The sequence below is a fragment of the Trachurus trachurus genome (assembly GCF_905171665.1).
Source record: "Trachurus trachurus genome assembly, chromosome: 23".
NCBI classification, from domain to species: Eukaryota; Metazoa; Chordata; class Actinopteri; order Carangiformes; family Carangidae; genus Trachurus; species Trachurus trachurus.
This window is the reverse complement of record NC_139912.1, coordinates 24,862,257-24,887,059: the sequence shown is the minus strand read 5'-3', so window position 1 is coordinate 24,887,059 and position 24,803 is coordinate 24,862,257. Positions and strand designations below refer to the sequence as shown.

Below are 24,803 nucleotides of genomic sequence, written 5' to 3'. Positions count from 1 at the left end.
AAAAACAGGATTGGTTGCGTGATGGAGCAAGTAAATTCAGTGTGTGTGTGTGTGTGTGTGTGTGTGTGTGTGTGTGTGTGTGTGTGTGTGTGTGTGTGTGTGTGTGTGTGTGTGTGTGTGTGTGTGTGTGTGTTTATACTGTACTTACTGTATATTTACACTGTATCCCTGTAATTTCGCCCAATTTTTGTGAAATATGAAACCAAAAGAAATTGTTTCTAGGAAAATATATTGTTGAAACAGTAATTACAGTAACATGAATCTGTACACCGGGTTTAGGACCATTTCCGAGTGGCGCGTGCATGGAGAGACACAGTGGTTGTTCCTCCTCCTCGCGCACCTTACTTATTTTAACAGCTTTAGCTTTAGCTCAGGTTTGCTACCTGTCAACAACATGAAGCTACCAGTCTTTGATTTTTCCAACACACACCACCTGTACTGTAGTTGTTTCGTTAACATTTCGGTGGAGTTTTTTTTTCTCCTTTTGCTTCTTAGATAATTACAGCCGTTGAAAAATGAATTGGGTCGGAGGGTCGAGGTAGGTTGTTCGGCTAATGCTAACCTTAGCTTCTAAACGTTGGTAAAATAAAGCTAACAGTTAGGTCATATGAGCAAAGTGAAACCATTGTGACCTCTCATTACAGGAACCGGTTAGTGAAGAACGAGGCTAAAAAACAGAAGGTGACAGCCCAATAATAACTTGTGTATTTTTTTTTTTTTAAATACAATAATAACTTCTGTTTTTTACATTATCATTATGATAATAACACGAGTCGTTTACTCTCAGTGAGTCCATCTGCAAATTAAAGTTTTGCTCTTTTCCCCAGGAGTTCTTTGAAAAGAGAAAGATGCAACAGAAATTAAAAAACATGGGAATAGTTCAGCCGGCATCCCCTGGACGCAGCGGTTCTGTTAGTATGGACCTGGTGACTTTGTTTATTGTCAACCAGATTGCTGCTAAGAAAGAAAAGAAAGGTGAGAACTAGTGATAGCTAGTCAGTGCAATTAGACACAATTCAGAACTGTTACATTTACCAAAAATATTCCAAAGAAGCCAAAATTGATGACTTTATACAATTTCAGAGGTATAATGAACTGCTCATCCTTAAACCTAATAAAGTACAGCCACTGTGTTTTATAGTGAGAAATCAGCCAGAATCTACAGTAGGCTACAGGAGAGTAATTTCTAAATAGTAAAGCATCAGATAACATTGTTTTGCATAATGAATGCTCTGTGAGAATATATGATTACAGACCTGTCTCCTCCACTATGTTTCATTATTGATGCCTGATTATGGCAAATCCTGGCAGTAAAAGGTCATTGTGCTCTTCAGATCCTCCGAAAGTTGCGGTGTTTGGTGGCGGTAAATCAGGATGCAGCAGGCAAAATAAGCCCCTGGTGCTTCCCATGAGCCCCTGCTCTCCATCACAGCTGAGTCTCCTCGAGAGCCAGCCTCAGTGCAGGTACAGCTGGAGTGATTAGGGCAAATCATCCATTGTTATTGCACTAGAATCCACTTCAAATGCCAAACTGCATGAGGCAGCACAAGTTATCAGTTGTGGTTTATTATATGAATAATAGATGACATACTGTATCCATTCTGTCTATATATAGTGCTCAAGGAACGACAAAGAGAACACAGGTTATTCCACCGGGGTTCAAGTGTCGCCAAGTTAGTTTGCATTTTTTCACATTGTACTTTGCATTTCTATCTCAATATTTTTTGCTCAACATTTACAAATGTTACCAAAATTGCTAATTTTTCTGTGCCATAAGTTGTCACCTGTCCTGGAGTCAGCCTTCTCCGACATCAGTGCGTCAGACTATCTGCCGCCCTTAGCTGGCCCACTCAGCCCCTTCTCACCAACCTCATCAGTCTCCTCAGGCCAAGGTGGTGCTGTGAAACCTTTCATACATCAGACTTGCAAGTAAATAAATACGTGTGTAAATTCAGCCCAACTCATACTGCTCTCCTCAGGAATATTCCCCCTGAAGCTGAGAAGCCAGACGCAGACACAGCTGCCTCCTCCCAGGTCCTCTCCACTCTGGGACACCTCAGGCCTGGAGAACATCAAGGTTGTGAAAAGAGAATATTATATTTTAAAGAAATATTACACATTAATATAACAACTTTATTCCATGCTGCATCCTTGCCCACAAGACAGTGTTGATGAGCTTCCAATTACATTTATGTCGGTACTGTAAAACAGGTTTTGCGCATAGGAAAATATCAGCCTACTGGAATACTAATTTGCATCTGGCTTTAATGTAATATTTTGCTTTGGTTAAAAAAGTACCACACCTGTCCCTGTCCACACCCTGAGTAAAGCATGATGGCAAACTGCCACATCAAATGTCAGCAGATGACTGCTTTTGTTTTCATTAATGCCAGTCTGTCTTTCTAAATAATGATGCTAAACTGAAATCTAATTTGCATTTACTTTGTTAGTTTCAGCCTTTCTCCCAGCCCAGAGGTATGACAGACAACATGCCCTGGTTCTGTGGATCAAACCCACCCCTCTACCAACACGAGACACCAAGAGCAGCCCAAGTCCTGTTTGCTAATCCAGAACCAGAGTGAGACCACGACTACTACTTTACCATTACCACAGTGTAGATGTTTTGCTGTCTGTGAATTAACTGGGCATTTTGTAACCATTCAAACCACACGTGTGTCATCACAGCGAATCCGAGCATCGCGACCGGAGGCATGAGGTCAGCTTCTGTCTTAACCAGCCAGATGACAAGGAGTCAATGTTGGACTTCACACTTAACCAGTCAGAAACTGAACAGCAGTTTGAGGAGGACGTCTTTAGGGGCTTCAATAATGAAGAATTTGAAAGAGAAGGTAAATCTTACTTGAAGCCTATAAGCACTATAAGTATTTCTTTTCTGAAGGTTTACATGAAACTTTATTTCAGATTCACATTTTGGGAGTGCAAAATCTAAGATATATCTCAAGGACACAGCACCAGTAAAAGCCTTGGCACCACAGTAAGCCACTGTACTTATATAAGCAAATGATTTATTGTTATTCATATCCATTATCATCTAAAGTTGTTATGTCGGGTTTTCTTTCTGTCAGAACCGTCCCTGACACACAGACCATGGGAATGGAGGTAAGCTCTCATCAACACATGAAGCCTGCCACTGCCACCAAGTGGTAGAGTCTGTCTTTGCCATGGAATAAACATTAAATTGATAGAAAACAAACAATAATAATCAGTCCTGGGTGGATCACTAGGAAAATGTATCATGGTTCTCCAAACATCACAAGCTGCTGCACAGAGCTTTCTACGGTTTTTGTTTATTTATCAGCAACACGTTGTGTACGCTTTTACATATCATCTCTATTTCCTCAGCTCTCCAACTGCAGCGACATAATCTTCAGTAAGTTTTTCTTCAGCATCTCCAGCTGTTAACCATTCATAGTTTATGTGCTGGTGGAAGAAAAAAAAAATAGACGTCTGTTTTAATCCCACAGCATGTCCCGGACACACCACTGACCACATGAATGGCTGTGGATGTTTGCCAAACTGCTCTTGTGGAGGAGGTTACCTCAGTTCAGACTCAAGTAATGTAAGTGAAGTTACACTGGGATGATTGGTCCGACTTGTTGCTGCTGATTGTAGATTCTGCCGAATTTGAAATTGAACACGTACAAAAAATAGTATTAGCAGACAAATTTGATTTGATTTGATTTGATTTTATCGAGATCCCAATTAGCTGCTACAACTAGAAGCAGCTACTCTACTGGGGTCCATTAAAAAGCCACATAAAATAATCAAACACACATGAAATTAAACTAAACTTCCAAATAATATGAAAAGCTACATGGTAAATGATCATTTAATTAACAGCCCTCATCAATAGTTAACACTGAAAATCAATAATGTGGTTCATTCCTGTTTGTTTCTTCTAAAATAAAATAACATCTTTTCTAACTGTGTTTAAGGATGACGATTACAGCCATCCATGTCACCAGGCTTTCTCTTCTTCATATGTGGAACAAGTCTGTTGTGCAGATCCAACAAACCAGGGAACACAAGACAGACAGTCCCAACCAAGGCCTCCCACCCCACTTATAAAACCCAAGACGAGCTTCAGAGTTGCTGGAGCAGTTATGGAGAATGTGGCCTTAGGAAGTACCAGCCAACAGATAGGAAGTGGCACAACTCAGTTTGCATTTCCTCACCCTGAGGCTGAAACTCGCAGCCCAGAGCTTTGCAAATGCAAAAAAACATCCCGTGAAACTCGAGATGCGGGAACCCAAACTGCCGACAACATCCCTGCAGCTGAGACATGCGACGCCTCGACTCAGTGCCGCTTTGTTGCGGACGGCGTGCCAACAGCCCCCGGGTTCAGCTTGTACCTGCCACCTGTTGACGCGTCAGTACAACAGCCCGCCACAGGGAGGCAGGCAGATACTGCCGCAGAGCCAAACACACACACAGCTTCATCAGGAAACACAGGGAGCGGAGGGAAGCAGACACCCTGGAGCAAGAAGAAGGCTGGATTCACATCAGGCTGCCACATTATAAACAAATTCACTGCTAACACCAGAGACGGAAAAGCGTTCCTACAGAGATCCATCAACCCCTTTCTGACTGATGGAGGAGGTACAACATGACTGAATGTGTCGCTTCATGTGGGTGCAGAGACATTTCAGAGGGAAATGAATTTTTATTAAACACTCATTTGCTTGCTTTCTTTTTTCTGATTTAGACAAGGAGAATGAAGAGGGCAGAGCAAACAGAGGGCAGCAGGAAGGTGGCCCTCTGATGAAACACTTCTCAGATGCAAGGGAGGAGGTCGTGTGTGCCACCAGAGTCAACAGACCCTCAGAAGAGGCTGAAACACTTCATGAAATAGCCGACATTTTGCTCCTGCTCAAACAGAGGAAGAAGGAAGGATGATACCAATGGATGGAAGAAAGGTAGATGTATGGAGGAAGCAGGAAAAAGAAAAAAAAACGATGTCTGTTCTGTGCATGCGTTTTTAATTCAAAGTTTGTTTTAAGCACTAAAAGTTTCATAGTGTTTGTTCTTGAAGTTATAAATACAGTAGATACAAAGAAATAAATCCCCACAGCCTCACTGCGATTCATAAGTTTATTTCTTTCTCCATATACATATTCAAGTGTTAAGATTTCATGAAGATATTTATTCTTTGTAGAATATAAACTCTAGCAAAACATTTACAGCTGGAACAATAATCAAATAAACTATACAGCACTCGTTTTGATTTTTTTTTTCATTAGTAATTTTGTAAGTTCCTCGTAAACTGTAGAAACACACATAGCTGGTTCACATAGAGAAAATACTGCAACCATTTCACCATACAGTAAGTACACATTAAATGTCCCCACTGTGGTAGAGGACAGCGTTAACACAACTGGAGGTTAAGGGCTGGACAGCACACTGTCTGTGTGTAGGCGCAGCCTGAAACGATCACGGCAAATATTTGGTCGACACAAGTTTTCATTACACAATCTGTGTTATGGACAGCTTCATCTGCGTAAAGCGTGTTTCCTCTGTAGCAATACTCTCAGTACAAAACTAGTGTGTGAATCATACTTGTAAGCCCATAGAAATGAATCGCCACTGGTTGAACAGGTTAATGAGCCAATTTTATACAGTAACACAGAGCAAAACAACTGGTCTCTTTCTGATAACTGAATAAACAGAACAAGGAGGACGTCTCTCATCTGTACTTATCAAAAATCAAACCTTAGCCTTAAAGAACCATACACCTGATACTCTGCATGTTTAAGCGCCGTAACTACTTTATCACCAATTGCCATGAAACGCACATGACCTTTTCAATTTGACCCGTTAAAGTTTTTGCTCTGAGTTTGTCTTGGTTTAAATATTCACTGTGATTTTACACCTATTTCTACCAAGTTTAAAAGTCTGTGCAGGTTTCAACACTCAGAAACATGGCAGCAGATTAAAACTATTTGTAAAGAAATGGGCTAAATATGGCATTGTAAAGCTGCTTACGGGAAATCTATGTTTATGTTTTTTCTGATAAGAGGACAGTTACTGTATAGGGGTTCTATATGTAAATGTTAGTGTGCTATGTTTATACTGGTCTACCATTCCCATGTGTGAATGTGACACCTTGAAAATACTATTCAATTTTAATCAGTCGCTTTAAATGTCACTATATTATACCATGACATTTGGTAAACAACTTTTTAAAAACTATTGAATCATGGATCTTTTATTCATGATGGGTTTGGGCCCTCATGCCAAAAACTCACTGTCCTTAACCTGCCATGAGAAAGTCTGTGACAGTAACAGCGCAGCCTGTTAACACCTTATTTACCGGTTTTGCTTTGTTACATAAGTTACTCCGGTGTCGACGGTTTTCGATACACTGAAACCTACGAGACTAACAAGGTGTAACCTCACACAGTTTTACTTTACAAAACAACACTGGCAAACTGCACTAAATCCTACTCCTTGACTTTTGACACATAAAGAACCACAGAAATGATATGCTCTGCTATTTGTACATAAGGCTATGGAGGAAGACAAAAATCTAAATACATGAAATGACAGTAAAAAACAAACAAACATTGCATCACAGCTGAAATGCAGATATGTACATGTCAAACAATGAAAAAAAAAGCTATGCAGACATAGTTATCATAACATGACATAATACATATATGTCCACTTTAAGGGAATGTGACTGAAAATTGCCATTAGGCACCTTCACAATACACAGGCACTAATATTATCATGTTAAGACAGAATGAAATACTTGAAATCTCAATCATAAAACTCAAGCTTCTACTTACACCACCACAGATAGAACAGGCTGGTTGTCTTTGCAGGATAGTAAATGTACAGTGTATCCAGCAACAACAACCAGCTATGGTTCAGCTATGACACATGCAAGTTCATAAAATTGGTTCACAATGCAGGTCATGACAGTGACATTAAACTGTAGTCTCCATACCGCATCTGTAGAGGCAACAGAATAAAGGCCTGAAACTGAAAAACTAAATACGCTTAAGCAATTAGCATTTTGTTCCTAAACCGACTGAGAAAATAAATATGATTTCAATAAATAAATAAATCAACTATGGCAACGGAACTTGAATTCCTTCAGTGCTACTACAGTGGTTTCACTTAGGCACCCACTGACAATACAAGTTTGCTAAATTTAAACAATATACTGTACATCTCTGGTGTTTGCTTTTCATAAAAATATGATCCCAAACACAAACTTAAGTCTCCACGAGGAAGTGACGATAATGTGCAATGCTTTGACGACATTTAACTGAGATGTGTTTCACGTAAAAAAGGCAGAATGGTACGATACTGTAGGTTACAACTCGGCGGAGATCGTGTGGACGCACAAACCTGGTTTTTAAGACCACACTCACTGTAGCGTTTTCATTGGAAACACATTCTGGCATGATGCGGTACTGTACGACGGCTGTGTCACGTTTCAATGTTTTTGTACAGCATCACATTTAAATTGTAGTTCATATTGACTAAATGAATGTACAAGATATCAGGGACATTTCCCTGAAACCATTGAGAGAGGAAGGGTCCCTTATATTTTGTGTTTTCAGTGTGTGTGTTCAACAGTCATGTTTCCTGCTCAAGTGTCAGACCTGTGAGTATTTATACTAACGTCTCTTGGGTGCGATTAATTCAACTGTCAACCAGAGCAGGTGTGACTCCAGGTTTAGTGTCAGTTCACCCTCAAGTCAGAGTTTCGGCTGTAAATAAAACATTCCTACTCTAACTAAAGCATTGTCACTGATTTTAGATTCCTGAATTGACTAATCTGAGGGTGAACTCAGATTTCTGATACAAGCAAAGGCCTTTTAAACTCTTTTTTTTAACTTCATACTGAGGGGATGAATGACTCTTCAGCTCTCACATGAACAATATAAATATTACAGAGCCAACCACTGTGCAATGTTTCAGTATTCACTAACTAATGAAACATCTAGAGGCATCCGAAGCTAAAACTCGCCCTAGTCTACGTCGGACGCGTCGTTGTCCGATAGGTGGTAGTTGGAACCTTTGACCCGGATGTACTCGACCTGACGTCCTTCGTCCGAATCCGAGGCGCCGCAGGAGCAGAGCTGGTTTTCGAACAGCGCCTCGATCTCCTCCAGACGCCGGGCTTTGGTCTCGGGCAGGCATCCGTAGATGAAGATGAAACCCAGCAAGGCCAGGCTGGAGTATAGGAAAAAAGCTCCTGCAAAACACAAAAGTCAAGTCAGTTTTTATTTGCACAGTGCGGAGAACACACTGCAACAACAGCCACCCACTAACACAAGAAACAACAACGTCAACCATTTTCTAAACACGGCTCTCATTTATCGACAGGACAGAGTCGGCGATGGCGACGGGAGCTCCTGGAGCTCCTGGAGCTCCTGGAGCCAGCTAATATTAGACATGGACTGCCCACCAACATCTGCACAGATGTGTGTGCTGAAATTGAAATAGTGTTTTCAAGCCGCTGGCAACCGTATCATGAATGTGAAGTAGACGTAACATGCCCCTGTCAAAGTGGCACTACAGTGGGTTAACACAGGAAGGAAATAACGACATAGAAGCCTCCACACGCACAAACAGCGATGGCGGCTTAATGAGATTTCCTGGCCACTGTGATCTCTATTTTTTTCCTTGTCAAAGTGAAATGACATTTTAACTGTACAGACAAACTGTGAGTTATGCTAAACACCATTACCATTTATGTGACAGCATAATTACGTTTTTGTCAGTTTTCACTCGGCGAATGATTTTTATAAACCGGGGATACTAAGCAAACGAAGGAGTGGAAATCGATTATTAACCCAGGATGCCTCCACAATCATCCCTGATGGATTGATCCGCCAGCTCCATGAAAGGTCAGTTCCTTCCTGTCTGAGGAGAAACCTGCTGTTGAGACACATCGACTGAGGAGCTGTAGAAGGAGGTTGGGGGAGAAAAAATGGTCCACAACGCCTCAGGGTGTCAGTCAGCTATTACCTCCTTAGTGCTCTTGACACAAGGTAAAGAGTGGATGGATGTTACAACACATCTGCTGTGGGGTTGTGTAAGCAATGACGGAAGTGGATGAGGTCCGGCAGCACTGGAGGAACTGCTCCTGACACAAGTGTTTGGTTTGATTACAATTACAGCCTTCAGTTCAGGTCCACTGGGCTTATGAAAACAAAAATAAAAGAAGAGTTGTTCTAGTTTTGTCCGCTTCTCTTTCTGACCACAAAAATAAAGAGAAAATGCTCTGGAGCTCAGAAACTGACCGTAGTAGGTGAAGTACTGAGCCAGGTGGAGGAAGGTGACAGACACCAGGATGTTGAAGGTCCAGTTGACTCCGGCTGCACAGGCATTCCCGGTGCTCCGCGCCCACAGAGGGTAGATCTCTGAGTTGATGGTCCATGGCATTGGACCCATCCCTGAGAGAGAGAGAGAGAGAGAGAGAGAGAGAAGAGATGAGTCTCTTTATGAAGAGGTGAGGACAAGTTTAATGAGTTGATAGATCCCTGTACGTCCACATGGGCCAAAGAACAACCAGTCTGAGTCTATATAGTGATGTTCAGACTGCAGGCAAAAGTGGCCCAAACCTGATTTTTTTTTCAGGTCATGTGACCAGGTTAAATAGTGTGAACACTCAAATCTTGCCCAGATGTGATTTTTCACCCCAGTGTTAACAACTAATTCCCAGCTAATGCACCACAAAATGCCAAAATACAAAGTTTGGCTCTCTTTTTCTGCATTCGTTTCCTCCTCAGACATTTCCATCTTCCATTGATCAGACACTATTTTTTTTTCTTCCTGCTTTTTTTTTTATTGTTTCCTTTTAATGACAAATCAAATTATAATAACAAGCATTGTGTGCATCTGATATCATAACAAAAGATTACAAAAAAATATTGTGGAATAGATATTCAACACATGGGTAAATAAATAAATAAAATACAAATAATGTAAAAATAATAATAAAAGATGATCAGATAAATCAAATCAAAGTGGAATGAACTAGAAAATACATATGCATATACACATATATAAGTAGTAGTAATAATAAACATAGGAAGATGAAAACTCAAAAGATCGATATGGACTATGCATATTGCACAGACACTTTGAAATAAAAGTGAAAATGCTCATGCTTCATCCATGTTTCCTGTACAACAGCGTGCTGCACCTGAAGTCATAGTTATTGTTCTTTTGTGCATGCGGGTCAGCTCGGAACAACAAACAGTTCACACTGAAATCTAATATACGCCACGTTTTAAAAGCTAATGTGAACTGCCAAACGAAATATCGGACCTGAGCAAAAAATCCGGATTGAGCATTAAGACGAGATGTTTAAATTCCTAGAAATCCCTCTCATTTGTAGGTGTAGCTGTGTGGATATATGGATATATGGTGGCTGATTACGGCCAGATCCAGATGTGGACACACACTAATAACACAGTTATATTGGGTTATATGTCTTATTGTTGGTGTGAGCAGAAACCTACATTTCGAGAGGACCAAACAGTATTAAAAAAACATCTCAGCACACCAACGCTACTATAGTAACCAGAGCTCTAACCTGGGGCGAAAGCAGCAAGGTAGAGCACCAGAGCCAACAGGACCAGCCAGGAGTAGGAGGTGGGGCAGTAGTTGTAGGCCCAGTAGGTCTGATCTCTCATCAGGCTGGAGTTGGAGCACCTAGACAGTGGGGGGGAGGGGGTGTGTGGGGGAGTTCTTCTGTTAATCCCTCTGGACGTTGGCGCCCAGTTCAAGGTGCAAGCTGTCATTTCACATTGTCGTTACAAAACTTCCACATGTGCATGCACACAGCCTGGCGGCGCCCGGTGACTCACCTGCCCCACGCTGCCTGCTCGGTGGAGGCCTTATTGACGGGAACGCAGGAGGAGGCGAGGAGCGCCGAGGCGTTCTCACGGTAACAGAAGCCACATCCAGGGTCCAGCATGCAGGGCTCACACAGCCTGCGAGAACAAACAGCACGCACACCACACCATCAGCTCTAATCTGCTTCAACACAATCAATCACAACACATTCCTCCGCCTTCCACTGTTTGGTCTGTGCATTTACTGTACCTCTGTGACTGTCACCTTTTTAAAGTACTGTAGGCCTACAATATGAGCTGGTGCTGCATGCTGCTGTAACTCTAGAAATATGCTTGTATCCTTGTTTAGTGTAACAGAGAGCAGCAGTCTAAGCCCTCAAATTGAGATTTGCCTCATTACACAAATGAAATTAATGTATATGGACTGTTTCCAGATTCAGGAAGTGATAAATCAAAATTAGGAACAAAAAAAACAAAACAAATGGTGCACAATTCGCCAACATTATCGCTCATCTTCATCCTGTCCTCTCTTGTGCCTCCGTTAATTAAAAGTGCATCTCGTCATGTCGGCTCTGTGATTATCAGTCCTCATGTTGGAGGGCTCTGAAACGCTGACTTAGTGACAAACAAGGGCGCGCTTCCTTCTTCATGCAACTTCATCAGGTTTGTTGTTGTTGCAGCATCTGATGGAGCTGCATGACAAGCGTGTTTTGTTTCCGAGGTCTATTTTTGCCGAGCTGTGTGCGCGGGGCACCTTGCTCTGGTTACACACTGCTCTGAGGTCAGCTGGATGAACATAAAACCAAAAATACCAGGACTGGAGGAGGCTGAAGTAAACACAGAGGGACGGTACGTCAATGACGTGATGTAACCCCATGTCAAGTGGTGGAACCGGTATTTTTTCATAAAAATCAGACTATACAGGAAAATAAATCTGGACTCAAATGTGGAATAAATGTAATTCACTTTTGCAATGCAACACTATGTTTCTTGACGAATTGTCACATTATTTAGAATAAAAGCAGTGTTTTTAGATATGTTTTGCTCAGTATTGCCAAAATGCATTAAAATATAAATATAGAAATACAGCAAAAAAGAAATCTATTTCACCTGAATGTTTTCAGAATAACATATATTTTTTATAAGTACACTTAAATCCACTGTAGGTGGATAAAATATTCAATATTTATCATTCATTTGTGGTTACACCATTTGACATTTTCAGGGGTATTCAGTCTTACTTCTTACTTACTTACTTGAAATGAAAACCAACATGAATACAAAATGTACATTTTAACAAATCGGATGCTTGCCTTAAACACAATTTTTAAAGATATTTCTGAATTTGCTCATCTTGCCAACTCTTATTTCTCACTTACCCATATGCTACTAATATCTGTGAAAACAATGAAGGTTTGACAGGCATAGCAACAGCAACTAAAGTGCAGTGTCTAGGGGAATGTGCAAAAGGTAACATATCCTAGAGATTGCATCATTTCCCACTGGGTACATCCTTAAATGGGACGTCCCATCCACAGTGGGTATGGTCGACCTGCGGTGGCTCTGACTCTACTCCATATGAGCCCGCACACTCATCATAGCAAAGTGAACTCAATGAAGCCACTCCAGTGTGGTAAAAGCACTCATCTCTTCAAATTACCCCTGTGTTTGTGTGTCTGTGTGTGGGTTACTGGACAGCGAGTCCATTAGGTGTTGTTTGTTGTTATGATGAAAGAGCGTCTTTACACGCGAGTTTCATCTGGTGTCTGTGTAAGTGAGAGTAAATTGGGACACAGAGGCAGCTGATCTCTGGCTCACACGTGTATGGTGTGTGTATGTGTGTGTGTGTGTGTGTGTGTGTGTGTGTGTGTGTGTGTGTGTGTATTTGCCCCTTGTTGCTAATGGAGACAATAAAGTGAATTGGAGCTGATTTAGGCCTGGTTGTAGATATGAGGGATGATAAAAGTCATATAGTCAAGAACAATATTTACACAGCATCTTTCCACTGTTGTTTCCATCACTATCTACAGTTCTATCAGCTATTAATAAATCAGTCACAGGTCAGAGGAATCATCATCATCTTCAATACCATGACTCGGGCCTTTTCTAAATATACAGAGGAGTCACTGATCTGCCTGCTGGGTAAATGGCACAAATCTATAAACATGAGTTTCCCTTTGATTTTACACTGTAATGTTTCAGTAGCAAATCCTGCCTTTTGTGCTTTCTTCAATATTATACTCTAACAAAAAGCATGATTTAAAAGATACAATTATTTTAAAAAAAATCTAAAATGTGTGCACTCTTGATTCCATATCAAAAACGGTAAAGCTTCTCTTCATTTCCATCTTTGGGATGGCAGATTATTGCTCTATGTGGGATAATTGTGCTGCAAGTGCTCAGTAATGTTTGCCTATGGTTGGTGATAGAGGGAGATGATAGATGGTCAGTGTTTAACAACAGAGGGTGTTAAAGCTGACTCGAGGGCTGCATGTGTGTGTGTTTGTGCGTACTCACTGGTACTTGGAGCAGGTAGAGTTGGCGATGGCAGGGTCTAATGGGTGAAAGGTGACAGGGGGACTGTGCTGGGCAGAGACCAGAAACCCGATGGCCAACAGACTCAAACTCAAACATGTACCTGTTGAAAAAAACAAACGTGTGACACATGTGACACAAACACAAACCTCCATCACACCTGAAGTGGACATTTGAAGAGACCCAACGCACCTATAATGCTGCTCAGAGTCAGCTTCCTGCGTCCCACTCTCTCCACCAGCCACACTCCCAGCAGCGTAAACAGGAAGTTGGTGAGGGTGGTGAGACTGGCCAACCAGATCGCTAGCCTGTCATCCCGCACTCCTGACATCTGCAGGATGGTGGCGCTGTAGTACCTGGAGGACACGGAGACAGAGGGACATCTCAACAAGAAGTGCTACATTATCATAACTGTTGGTTCTGTTACTTTAAAGATGATCCTTTTGATGACAGATGAGAAATTCCAGTGACATTAAAGGATGATTCCAACATTATATTATATCATATTGTATTGTTTTAATATGAGAACTATGTCCTAATGCAGAGACCATATCATTTGGAAGCTGTGCCCACTCTTACTGTTATTGCCACAAAGCGCCCTGGCCCTGTTGCCTAGCAATCCTGACCATAGGCCACACTTGACAGAGCCTTCGAAATGGGACAAATGCAGCCCCCTGAGTTGGGACCATGAACTATAAATAAAGATGGATGAAGCCTCCTTGACCTCACCCACAGGTTCCTGAAGGACAGTTGGAGGTTGAAAATCAGCTGTTCTGATGACTCCATCTAGTTTGTAGCCTCCATGACACCACTGGCTCATACAAACATTTGGTTTCTATAACTCAACATAAATACAGTCATTAGATAAGGTTTAAGAAAAAGAGAAAATCCGATCAAAATGAATAAATAAATCTGAACAGTAAGTAAAGACGGTATTCAAGACCGAAAAAGTCAAGAAAGAAAAAGTGTTTGTTCATCATCCTGCAGTTTTTTTTCTTTTTTTTAATCTATGTATTGTACAACATCTTTTCAGATCATTTTCAAGATTATTTCATATGCTGTTACAGTTGTGCATCCTTACAACAATCTTTGTACAACTGAGGGGCACATGTGGAGCTGAGAGCTCAGTACATGTCGGCTTGTGGCATGAACACTCACCTGCCTGTCATTTAAAGCTACACATCCTCAGTTATATATGAACAATTTTGAGCCTTAAAGGTACATTGTGTTAGCCTCGTAAACCAGCCTCTCCCGGAAATGCAATTCATTTAATTTCTGAGGGAGAGTCTGGCCTCATCCCCGCTGTAAGCGTTTGGCCTGAAACCCTCAGAAGGCCGAGCCAATCAGCGCCGCCGCTGTGATTGACACAGCACGTTGGCCAATCAGGGACCGACTGGTACAAAGCCCCGTCACTACACCAACTTGCTGATTGGCTGAATGGGGTTGTCTGTCAACGCTACTACTCCCGCCCAGCTCCCGCCCACCCCAAACGCTTACAGGGGGAATGAGGCCAGACTCTCTGAGAAATGAAATGAAATGCATTTCCGCGAGAGGCTGGTTTACGAGGCTAACATTGTGTAGGAATTGTTCCCATCTAGCGTTGCGGTTGTATATTGCATGCAACTCAATGGTATTTTTCATGCTGCATTCACGTGAAATTGGGCAGACAGCAGACGGACGACAGCCGCTGCACGTAACGGCATAAACAAGCCTCTATGTAAACAAGTGGTCCGTCAGCACCAGGCAAAACAGTACGTGACAATATGTTGTCATGGCGATGTGGTATTTTTTACCTGACCCACGTTTTACCGGCTGGTTTATCTGGTTTGTTACTGACGGCCGTCTGCCCGACTGCAGGTGAATGCAGCATCAGTGTAACGCTCCATTCCTCCTCACTGCGTTACCACGGTGACTTTTCACAGACGCCACCTCCACCTGAGCCGACAGCTCCGGTGTCTCCGCTGAGTTTCCGTGGTTTCCTACCGTCACGCTGCCACTGAACGTAAAAACATGGAGACACCACATGGCAGCAGCACCGAGCTTACCGCTCCATGGAGATATGAATGATATGAACGGCTCATTCAGAGCTGAAAGGAACACTTCACTTTGTTGATGGGGGGGATTATTGATGAATGAAAAACAGACTTTTGAACAAAATAATTGATTTTTGGGAATAGATAACAGAAGAAGTTACACAATGTCCCTTTAATTAAGTTTTAATAAGTAAATTATATACAAATTCATTCCTGGTACAATTCAATCAATCAACCAGCCGCCACCAGCTCAACACTCATCCACCAATCGCAACCGCTCTACTTCAGCACCAGCCACTCATCTAGAGACAGTTAGCGATCAGCTATAAATAGGCTCTCACCAGTCACTTTCAACGCCCCCCCCCCCCGCTCCTCCTTTTGTCTGCTCTCATACAGAATAATTATACTCGCAACTCTGGCACCATGTTGCTCCATGTAGGCAGATTACCTCCAATCATCATCAACACGGCTCTAAGCAGGTTGTGGTCAACAATACAGACACCTGCATGGGTCCACTTCCTGCTCCAATTATGATATCATGTAACGAGGACAGAAGAGACGCAGATGATGGGCCACACAAACACACAAACACACACACACACACACACCTGCAAGAGCTCTATTTAAGTATGGAGACGGTGAGCCTGTTGGACGGGGAAAAAACAAATATATATCTTTTCACCCACAATGGTACACACAAGCTGTCTGTACACAAAAACCCTTAGAGAACACAAACACAAAGGAGGTTATACTCATTAAAGAACTAAAACATCTTCAGCATTGTCTGAGTCTGTGTCTCTACAGGCAACTCAGAATTAGCATTCTGCTTTTCACTGCTTCAAAAGCATTGTTATCTCTCTCTCTCGCTCTTGCCCCCCCCCCCCCCCCCCCCCAAAAAAAAAAAAAGACATTCAACTGGCAGATTTGCATAACAACACTTACACTTTTCCGGAACCCAGTCACACAGAACAGAGGAAGCAATGAGACGCTGTGAAGTTCCCGTTTTTAAAAGCCTGACCCCACAGGGACACGAGGTGATGGAAGTTAAAGAAGGCCATTAGTCATCTACAAACTTAGACATGTGGCTGCAAATGCATGTCTAGGACGGACGCACACTTAGACACACATTCATGAGCAAACAAACGAACACACACGCACTCACTCAGGAATGAAATGACTAGGTTTTGGAGCAGCAGCGGGAGTAAAAGCACAGTTTCTGTTCTCAGCAGTGGAGCCTGCTGTGCTCCATCTCCAGCCCTGCATCTCACATACGCACAATGTTCCAGCTTAAAAACTACGGTGAATAATAGCCTGCAGAAACAAAGTCATCTTTTTTTTTTTCCTGACCACAGCGGCGAGATGTGTGTTAAATGTTAAAAGCATCTCAAAACTAAGATCTCAGACTTTAAAAGTCCCTGAGAGCTGCTCAAGGGGCGCGTTCGCTGCTGCCTAATGTCTGATCTGATATCTGTGATTATCCACGCTCTGCACTCTCATATCCTCTAAAAATCCTCCTGTGCAAAAAGTGTCAAGTTGTTATTCTAGTAACAAGTGCAGGCAGTAATGAAGTGCTGACTGTTAGCAGGAGATAAGACGGCAACACCTTGAGAAAAATACAGCGTGCTATTTCGCTCCTGCTCGTGCTAATTCCTGGTTTCTCTGGGCTCATCTGCAAAGAGCATCAGCTGTGCTCAGGAGTTTTTTTTTCTCTCTCTCTCTCTCTCCGGTGTCGAGGGGGAAAATAGTTGGAGATAAAGTGAAATTTTAGCACAAGAGATCAATGCACAAAGACGCTCAGCAGCTTGGTAGCCTTGTGAAAGTTTCTCCCCCCGGATGAGAATGCATTATTTTAATGGGTACACACAGAACTTCTCTGTACACTGTGTATTCTGGGTGCGTCATTAAGATTCTTCAGAATGGTATATTGTTCATTTCTGGGAGTCAGTTTGAAAAAGATGCGAGGACACGACGGTGGCGGCATTTTAATGAGACAGTTTCCTTGTGAATGGAGTCAATCCGACTGACAATAAGTGTGTCAGACATGGCTTTTTTTATATTATTTGAGGTGACACAGACAGGAAATAAGTGAAACGTCCAGCGATATTGATGATAAGCCATCTTTTCCTTCACTGTGCGAGCCGGGACAGGACAGGTTTCTGCTGCCACCCCTGATAGAAAGTGACACCTCTCAGTCTGAACGCCCCACCAGTCATCAACTATTAACACACATCGCAGAGTGACAGGAAACACTCTGAGTGGGACTTGAATGGAACAGATCGACCTCTGAGGTGTTTCCAGATGGATTTTGTTTCTTGGAGTTTTTCATTTTGATTATCTGAAAATCAGAAATTACATTTCACAATATATTTCAAAAATGCAAACGTGCTAAAAGCAGTGCAGCCGTTCTGTCGATGAGGATTAACTGAAGGATTTTTGGTGCTCAACATATTTGTTCAGGAAATGTGCCCGTAGTACAATTATCACAATCCAGGTTGTTTTTCACTTTGAAAAAACAAAAAAAACATGAATTCATGAGCTCAGCTGCTTCTGTGTTCTGTTCTGCAAAATCTGCAGTCGAAGGCAAAGGAAATAATTCAACTGTTGACCACAGGTTTGGACAGACCAGAATTTAACACAGTGAGAAGGAGGTAACATAAATCAATTCCAATAAAATAAAATCTAAATAAATAAATCTATTGTCTATAATGCTGATCCATGCAGGGCTGGGACAGGGCGAGGGCAGGGTTCACCCAGGATAGGTCACCAGCTAAAAATGATGCTGGATTGTAATTGCACCATTTACCTTCATTCAACTTTCTGAGTAACAACTCGTGCACAATGGGAGTCGGTCCATAGATAGATTGAATTGAATTGAATTGAATTCCTTCATTGTCATTGCACAAGGTTTCAACGGAATTCAAAGTGCACCGACTCCCAAAAAAATGCTGATGAGAGAAGAAACAGCGAAGTTGTATCAGTTAACAAGTTTGCTAAATAACTGTTACTACTGTAAAACTGCTTAGGCTACTTGTTGCTGAACATTATGATGTCACAGTGAAGATGACCTCATAGACATTTGAGTTAAATTGTGGCCAAAAAGGTGTTTTGTGAAATCAATGTGTTTTTGACCTTTGACCTTTGATAACCAAAATCTAATCAAGTTCAAGTCCAAGTGAGTGAACATGTGCGCTAAAAGAAATTCCTTTACAGTGTGGACCGGTGAATCTGACTTTATACACCTGCATGAAGCCAATATACGTATATCTCTCTCTGTTAGAACGGCACTAAAGTTATTAAACACAACCTCTTTCATTCTCTATATGCAACAGAGCTGAACAAGAGCAGCTATTACCGACAAGCATTTACAATGGGAAGAATAAGCCTTCAATCCTGGTTTGCCATCATTACACAGAGCCAGTAATAACACGTACAAAGAGCCCTGGTAATTCCATGATGACCACATTGTGCTGAAATCACTGTAGTGTTACAATCACACACAGCGCTTAGCAAACACAAAGAACAGACAGTGGTAGTAGGAAGACTCACACACTCTGTCTTACACATGAACACGAGAAAAAAACATTAACATCAACTATGCTCCGCAAGAAAATAAATAAGTACAATACACACACACACACACACACTGTTTTTTACATAAGAGCGCCTGCGGAGCGCCGGAGTGAAGCAAACAAGAGAAGGTGTGATCTGGCCCTGACCCCGGTCTGAAAATGGAAACATGGATCCACGCGTCTGTCACACTCCAGTTCCAAACCTCTCATTCAGCACATTAAAGGAGAGTGACAACACAGATGAGAGTGAGGGGGGGTGGGGTGGGGGAGACAGATGCAGAGAGAGGAGAGAGAGTCAGATAAGAGGAGAGAGGGACTGAGAGAGTGGAAGCTGTGGGGAGCAAATTGGTGAGGAGGAGGATGACAGGTGGAGGAGAAAATGTGAATATACTTTCATGCATCCATTTCAGTTCTTGTATCACATGTCAACAGCTTGTCAGCCAGTCATTTACACCTATCAGCAGTAAGAGGAATACACCCAATCCCTGAAACCAGACTCCTTTTGATGCTAATAATATACAGTACATCTATCAGTGTGTGCATCTCCACTGAAATCATAAATATACTCATTTGCAGTGGAGCTACAGCAGAGGATTAAACCACAGCTTCTCATTGAGCTGATTGAAACAGATAGATAATAGACATGTTTTCAGTCGTCTCCATCTCCCTCCTGCATTCGATCGCTCCCTGCTGGTCTGAGCCCATTTCACATGGGTGGTGGTGCGAGGGCGCCGCTGACTCATGGCTGACATTTCCTGACACATTACGGGATCGTCTCGGAGGCTGCCGACTCTTGGGAGTACACGACGTGCGGTCTTAAAGGACCACACGGACGCTTTGCATGTTTTAGCTCATTAACCGCTAATCAAATGAACTTTTCCTTTTCCTGGCTGCCACTTTCCAAACTTTCAAAGGTTTCGAGGCTTATTTGTACCTTTCAGACAGCTTGTTTCAGAGTGATATGAAAACATTTGTTTGTTTGTACTTTTGGCCGTCTGCCCAGTCACATCAGAAAGTCAGACGGAAAAAAAGGTGATTTGTGGAAGCTTAGTGAGGTAGTGACTGGTGGAGTGGACAAGAGGAGAACTCTGTTAGTACTGCGCCTCACTCAGCAGATTATATATGATGCAATGCAGTAAACATTTCACTCACTACTTTGCCCATGAGTTCCTATGACTATGTAGGCTATGTACAACATGTCCCTCCACCTGTAGCCGACTTAGGCTCTTTTAATGGAAACATGCTTATGTAATAATTCATGGAAAACAAACAGTATCACATATAAGCTTCATGTGGCCTACGACTTCATATATAAAGAAGAATTATAAGAAGGATATTGTTGCATTTCCTCGTTATAACAGCACTTATACCACAACAGAAACACAACTGTTTTCATCCTGTGTGTTGGGAATAAAGTGGACAGAAAATGAATCATCCAAGACATTAACTTCCTCAATGCTTACTTTTTACCACCCAGAAAACTGTTTTGCTCTGCAGACTAAGCTGCAGACAGCTATTGCCTGAATGCAATTCAATATTTTTTATTCTTTTATTACTTAATATAATTTACCATTTATTAAAGCAGTAGTGAGTGATCCGGTCGTTTTCGCTAATGCTGCGTTCCAGGCAGGCTTTTGAAATCATAAATTACAGCTTCAAGTCACAACTTACGACTTTGTAGCGTTCCAGGCAACCCACTCGTGTTTTTCCGACCTGTTTTACCGGTGAAAGTCACTATAACGGCCACTCGTAACTTCCGACCCGTGAAATCGTACCAGTACGTCTTTTTGTACAGTCTATGTACCAGATCGAACTGGTACGACGTCACAGGTCGGAAAAAAACGAGTTTCCTTGAACGCACCATAACAGTCCTCGTCCCTACGTCGCCACATTCACGGCGTTCCTTGGCTGCACACACAGCCCTGCATGCCGTTCTCTCTCCTCATTGGATAAAAACTGTAGGATACGATAAATGTTTTCTCCTCGGCTCAGAGCAGAGCAGAGGGACTGAGAGACCCGTGTTTCAGACCAAACACTCTATGTAAGTGATTGCTGTCGGAAGATATAACTATTTAAGACTTATATTAACACAAATATATCACTCACTTCTGCTTTAATATGGCTCTTGAAGTTAGTGTGTTTAAGTAAAAAAAAAAAAAAAACAACAAGACCTTGAACATCCAGGCACTAAACTTGACCAGTAGTTGCACCACAGATCAAACACTGTTCACATTAAAGGGATAGTAGCATTTTTTAAAAGTGGGGTTGTATGATCTACAAATAGCCCCTAACAACTTTAATTGCAGTAGAAGACTCTCTACACTCCTCCCGTTAGCAACGCCAGCCCATAGCCCTGCCCACAGATCTACAACATACAGTGTTGTGAACAGACCCAAAGAAACGGTCTATTTTCGTGGCCTAAAAGAGGTTTTACCTGAAAAGAAATACACAGTTCCATTGTTCACTATAATATAATTTTTTCCAGCCCTTCAAAGTGCAGGAAAAACACAGTTTTTATTTGGACCTAACCAACTGCTGATCGGCGGGCGCTAACCCTGGGCGGAGGGATACGTAAGTTGGTTAGGTCCAAATAAAAACTGTGTTTTTCCTGCACTTTGAAGGGCTGGAAAAAATTATATTATAGCGAACAATGTCGTGGTTTAAAGGGATAGTTCAAAATGTTTGGCAAATTGGCCCATTGCCATAATCGCCATAGTCATAGCAGTGGGTTCGTTACCTTTAATTGTCAGTGTAAACTATTTTAAGAACCGCGGAGCGCAGCCGCGAGCTGCTCAGAGCTACGCTACAGAGGCTAAAGGAATTTCTTGGTTTCCCTCATCAAACTCATCAAATACACAATCCAACAACTCCACAACGCTCTGGTGGACAAGTTGTGACCTGCACATTCACCACACTATGAGATAATAATGGAACGTTACGAAACAGAGCCGCTTTCGAGGTAAATACAGAGACTGCTTGCTGGAAAAACTGTCCCTGAACGCAACGCGCATCAGCGGTTTTGCATGTATTTACCTCTAAAACAACTCTGTCTCGTAACGTTGTGTTATTATCTCATAGCGTGGTGAATGTGCAGCTCACAACTTGTCCACAACAGTGTTTTGGAGTTGTTGGATAGTGTATTTGATGAGTTTGATGAGGGAAAGCAAGAAATTCCATTAGCCTCTGTAGCGTAGCTCTGAGCAGCCTGCCGCTCCGCTCCGCTGTTCTAAAAACAGCATGCACCGTCAAATAAAGGTAACTAACCTACTGCTATGACTATAGCAATTATGGCAATGGGCCAATTTGCCAAAATGTTGAACTATCCCTTTAAAGGTTCTATAGGAAGACAAACAATGATTCCTGTTTTTCCAATTCATGGGCTGAAACACACAACATCCGGTGTGGTCCTTCAAAATTGACCAAACCCTCTCTTTTAATCCAAGAGTAAAGTGAGTAAGTTACCTGACTGACAGAAGGTCGTGATGCTGCTGCAGTTACAGTAATGATGAATGATGACAAAACCTGTGCATGTGCACGAGGGCGTGAAGTCAGTACGCCAAAGGTTTCCCTCGGCTATATGACCAAACACTCTAACAGAGTGCTGCTTATTGACAGAGCGTTGATCTAATTATGTAACTAAATAGTATGGATTTAGAGGGAGATCAACGGAGGGATCAACTGTAAGGCAACAGCCAGAGAGAGAGAGAGAGAGGGGATGATGGAGGAAACAACAAACAAGAGTAAGTGTGTGTTTCAGTGGGCAAATAGTGAGTGAGTGGGTGAAAATGAACGAGTGAGCGGCTCTGTGAGTAAGAGAGTAAGTGACGAGGTGTGAGAGCGAAGAAACAGAGGGAGGCAAGGAAAGAGAGAGAGAGCAGCAGGAAGGAAGTGAGAAAAGGACTGAAAGGTGAGAAGGAGAATGAATGGATGGGGAAAGCAGAGATGGAGGGATGTGGGTGTGAAAGCAACAACAAATGGACATACAGGAAAAGATATAGGGAGAGACAGAGAGTGTGTGAGCCAGAGAGGGAGAGAGAGAGAGAGATTCTCTTGGGAACTGGCCCATTTTTCAAATGAATGCAGATGAACAACAGAGCTGCATCACATTTATGCTCTGGAACATAAACGCTCAGCCCAAATAGGAACAACCACAGATTGGTTGTTCTGATTCAGAGTCAGAGACACACACACACCGTACACACACACACACACACACACACACACACACACACACACACACACACACACACACACACACAGGCATTGGGTGTAACATCTGCAGACGTCTATTGTCTTCACAGAATAAAAACACACTTACCTCTGCCTGGCTGAAAACAATGTATATCGCCAACAAAACCATCGCTACAATTCAACAGCAGCAATCACTCAGTATTTACAGTGTTACCAACTAAAGCCGACCGTGCTTGGCATAGTTTCTTGTCGGTGCTGCCTCTGACAAAGGTTTTCTCGGGACACAAGTGATGGAATTCTGCAATTTCATGGCAAAAGATTGAGAAAAGAAACATTCAATTCAAAACTTGTACATAACTTTGCCAATTTAAGTCTTTTGTTCAGACTGTGTGGCTGTGTACTGACTGCGCTTGACTGACATCTCTGTTGTTCTTCCTGTTACTTTAACAGGCAGAATGACTTTGCACCATTGACCACTAGCAGCCCACTGACAGCAGTGACTTTTGATGGAGTGGAGATCTGTCCTATCCAAAGGATGGAGGAAGCCATTGTAGCTTATTAGCTGTGTTTGCACCATCCGTCATCCATATTTATGTAATCCTCCTCTATAAACTGAGGGATGCAGGGACAGGAGTCAATGGCACAAGTATGACAGGGATCACAAGAGACAGTGAAACAACTACACAACAGACGTCTACAACAACAGCTCCTCCAACCTCAACAACCATACAACCCATAGTGCACCTACTGTACACCAGCACACCTAATGTACCTCGGCTCGCATTGTTACCAGGAACATTCCACCGGCATACTGATCATCGCCAGGGTTACTATTGTATTGTCATCTTATGGCTAGATTAGGTTTGGACATAAACTAACAAGTGACTAAACTGAGCCATGTTTTGCATAACTTATTGTACAAGACACTGTGTGATGTCTTGATAACACGTGTCTATAAATACCTCTCTATCTATAGAATAACAGGGCTTCATAAATGACAATCCTGCATGCAGTGTGTGTGTGTGATGTGTCTGTGCATTTGATTAGAAGGAACATTTCTCATTAAAGAGGTCATGCTGCGAGTCCACAGAGCAGGAGACAGGCCTGATTAAACTGCTTAGCAGCACGTTGGGAACACACAAACACATGAAGGCACACAAAGTCTTTCTGGTATGGATTTCGGCATTTTCTTGGCAACATAACACACACACACACACACACACACACACACACACACACACACACAACAAGGAGGTGTCTGCCAGCTCCTGGCAGGCCTGCCAGCAGAGTGACCATGTAAAACCGGCGTTTCGTGACATTTCCAACATGACATTTGTCTGTGGGACCATCTGTGAGGGCCAACTGGCCTGTGTCAACAGCAAAATGCCCAGTTGCCTACCTACAGCAACAGATATATCATATTAACGTAATAGACGCTTGTAAAACCACAACTTTCAGTCTCTCTAGAAATTTAATTTTTGTTCATTGAATTTCAGTCCTTTATAGAATGAAATAAGGATTTGCATTCAATGTTTTTGTATTTCTGTGCCTCTATTCTTTTATTTCAATTAGTAACATACTGTAGGCCTACTGCATATCCCAGGCATTAGAAGCTCAAATGTTAGCAATGTTAG

The 24,803-nt window shown here is 42.2% G+C and overlaps 2 protein-coding genes across 2 annotated transcripts in view; one reads left to right on the top strand and one right to left on the bottom strand.

Annotated features, from left to right (window-relative positions):
• Nucleotides 1-160: 160 nt before the first annotated feature.
• redic1 (regulator of DNA class I crossover intermediates 1) lies at nt 161-5,212 on the top strand. Its single transcript, XM_083999058.1, has 15 exons — nt 161-538; nt 645-681; nt 828-975; nt 1,335-1,464; nt 1,616-1,673; nt 1,778-1,892; nt 1,980-2,077; nt 2,451-2,578; nt 2,686-2,849; nt 2,923-2,995; nt 3,087-3,120; nt 3,364-3,391; nt 3,486-3,580; nt 3,957-4,620; nt 4,727-5,212. Exons 1-15 carry the CDS (start codon nt 516-518, stop codon nt 4,915-4,917), a joined length of 1,986 nt encoding a protein of 661 aa, XP_083855184.1. The 5' UTR covers nt 161-515; the 3' UTR covers nt 4,918-5,212.
• Nucleotides 5,213-8,003: 2,791 nt separating this feature from the next.
• LOC311006886 (proton myo-inositol cotransporter-like) overlaps nt 8,004-24,803 on the bottom strand; it is a gene marked incomplete at both ends in the record, with an annotated part of 80,890 nt that continues 64,090 nt past the window's right edge. Inside the window, 6 exons of the mRNA XM_083999897.1 lie at nt 8,004-8,230; nt 9,282-9,434; nt 10,580-10,698; nt 10,854-10,979; nt 13,359-13,479; nt 13,569-13,732. Coding sequence (XP_083856023.1) covers nt 8,004-8,230; nt 9,282-9,434; nt 10,580-10,698; nt 10,854-10,979; nt 13,359-13,479; nt 13,569-13,732 — 910 coding nt within the window. The remainder of the gene's footprint in view (nt 8,231-9,281; nt 9,435-10,579; nt 10,699-10,853; nt 10,980-13,358; nt 13,480-13,568; nt 13,733-24,803) is intronic.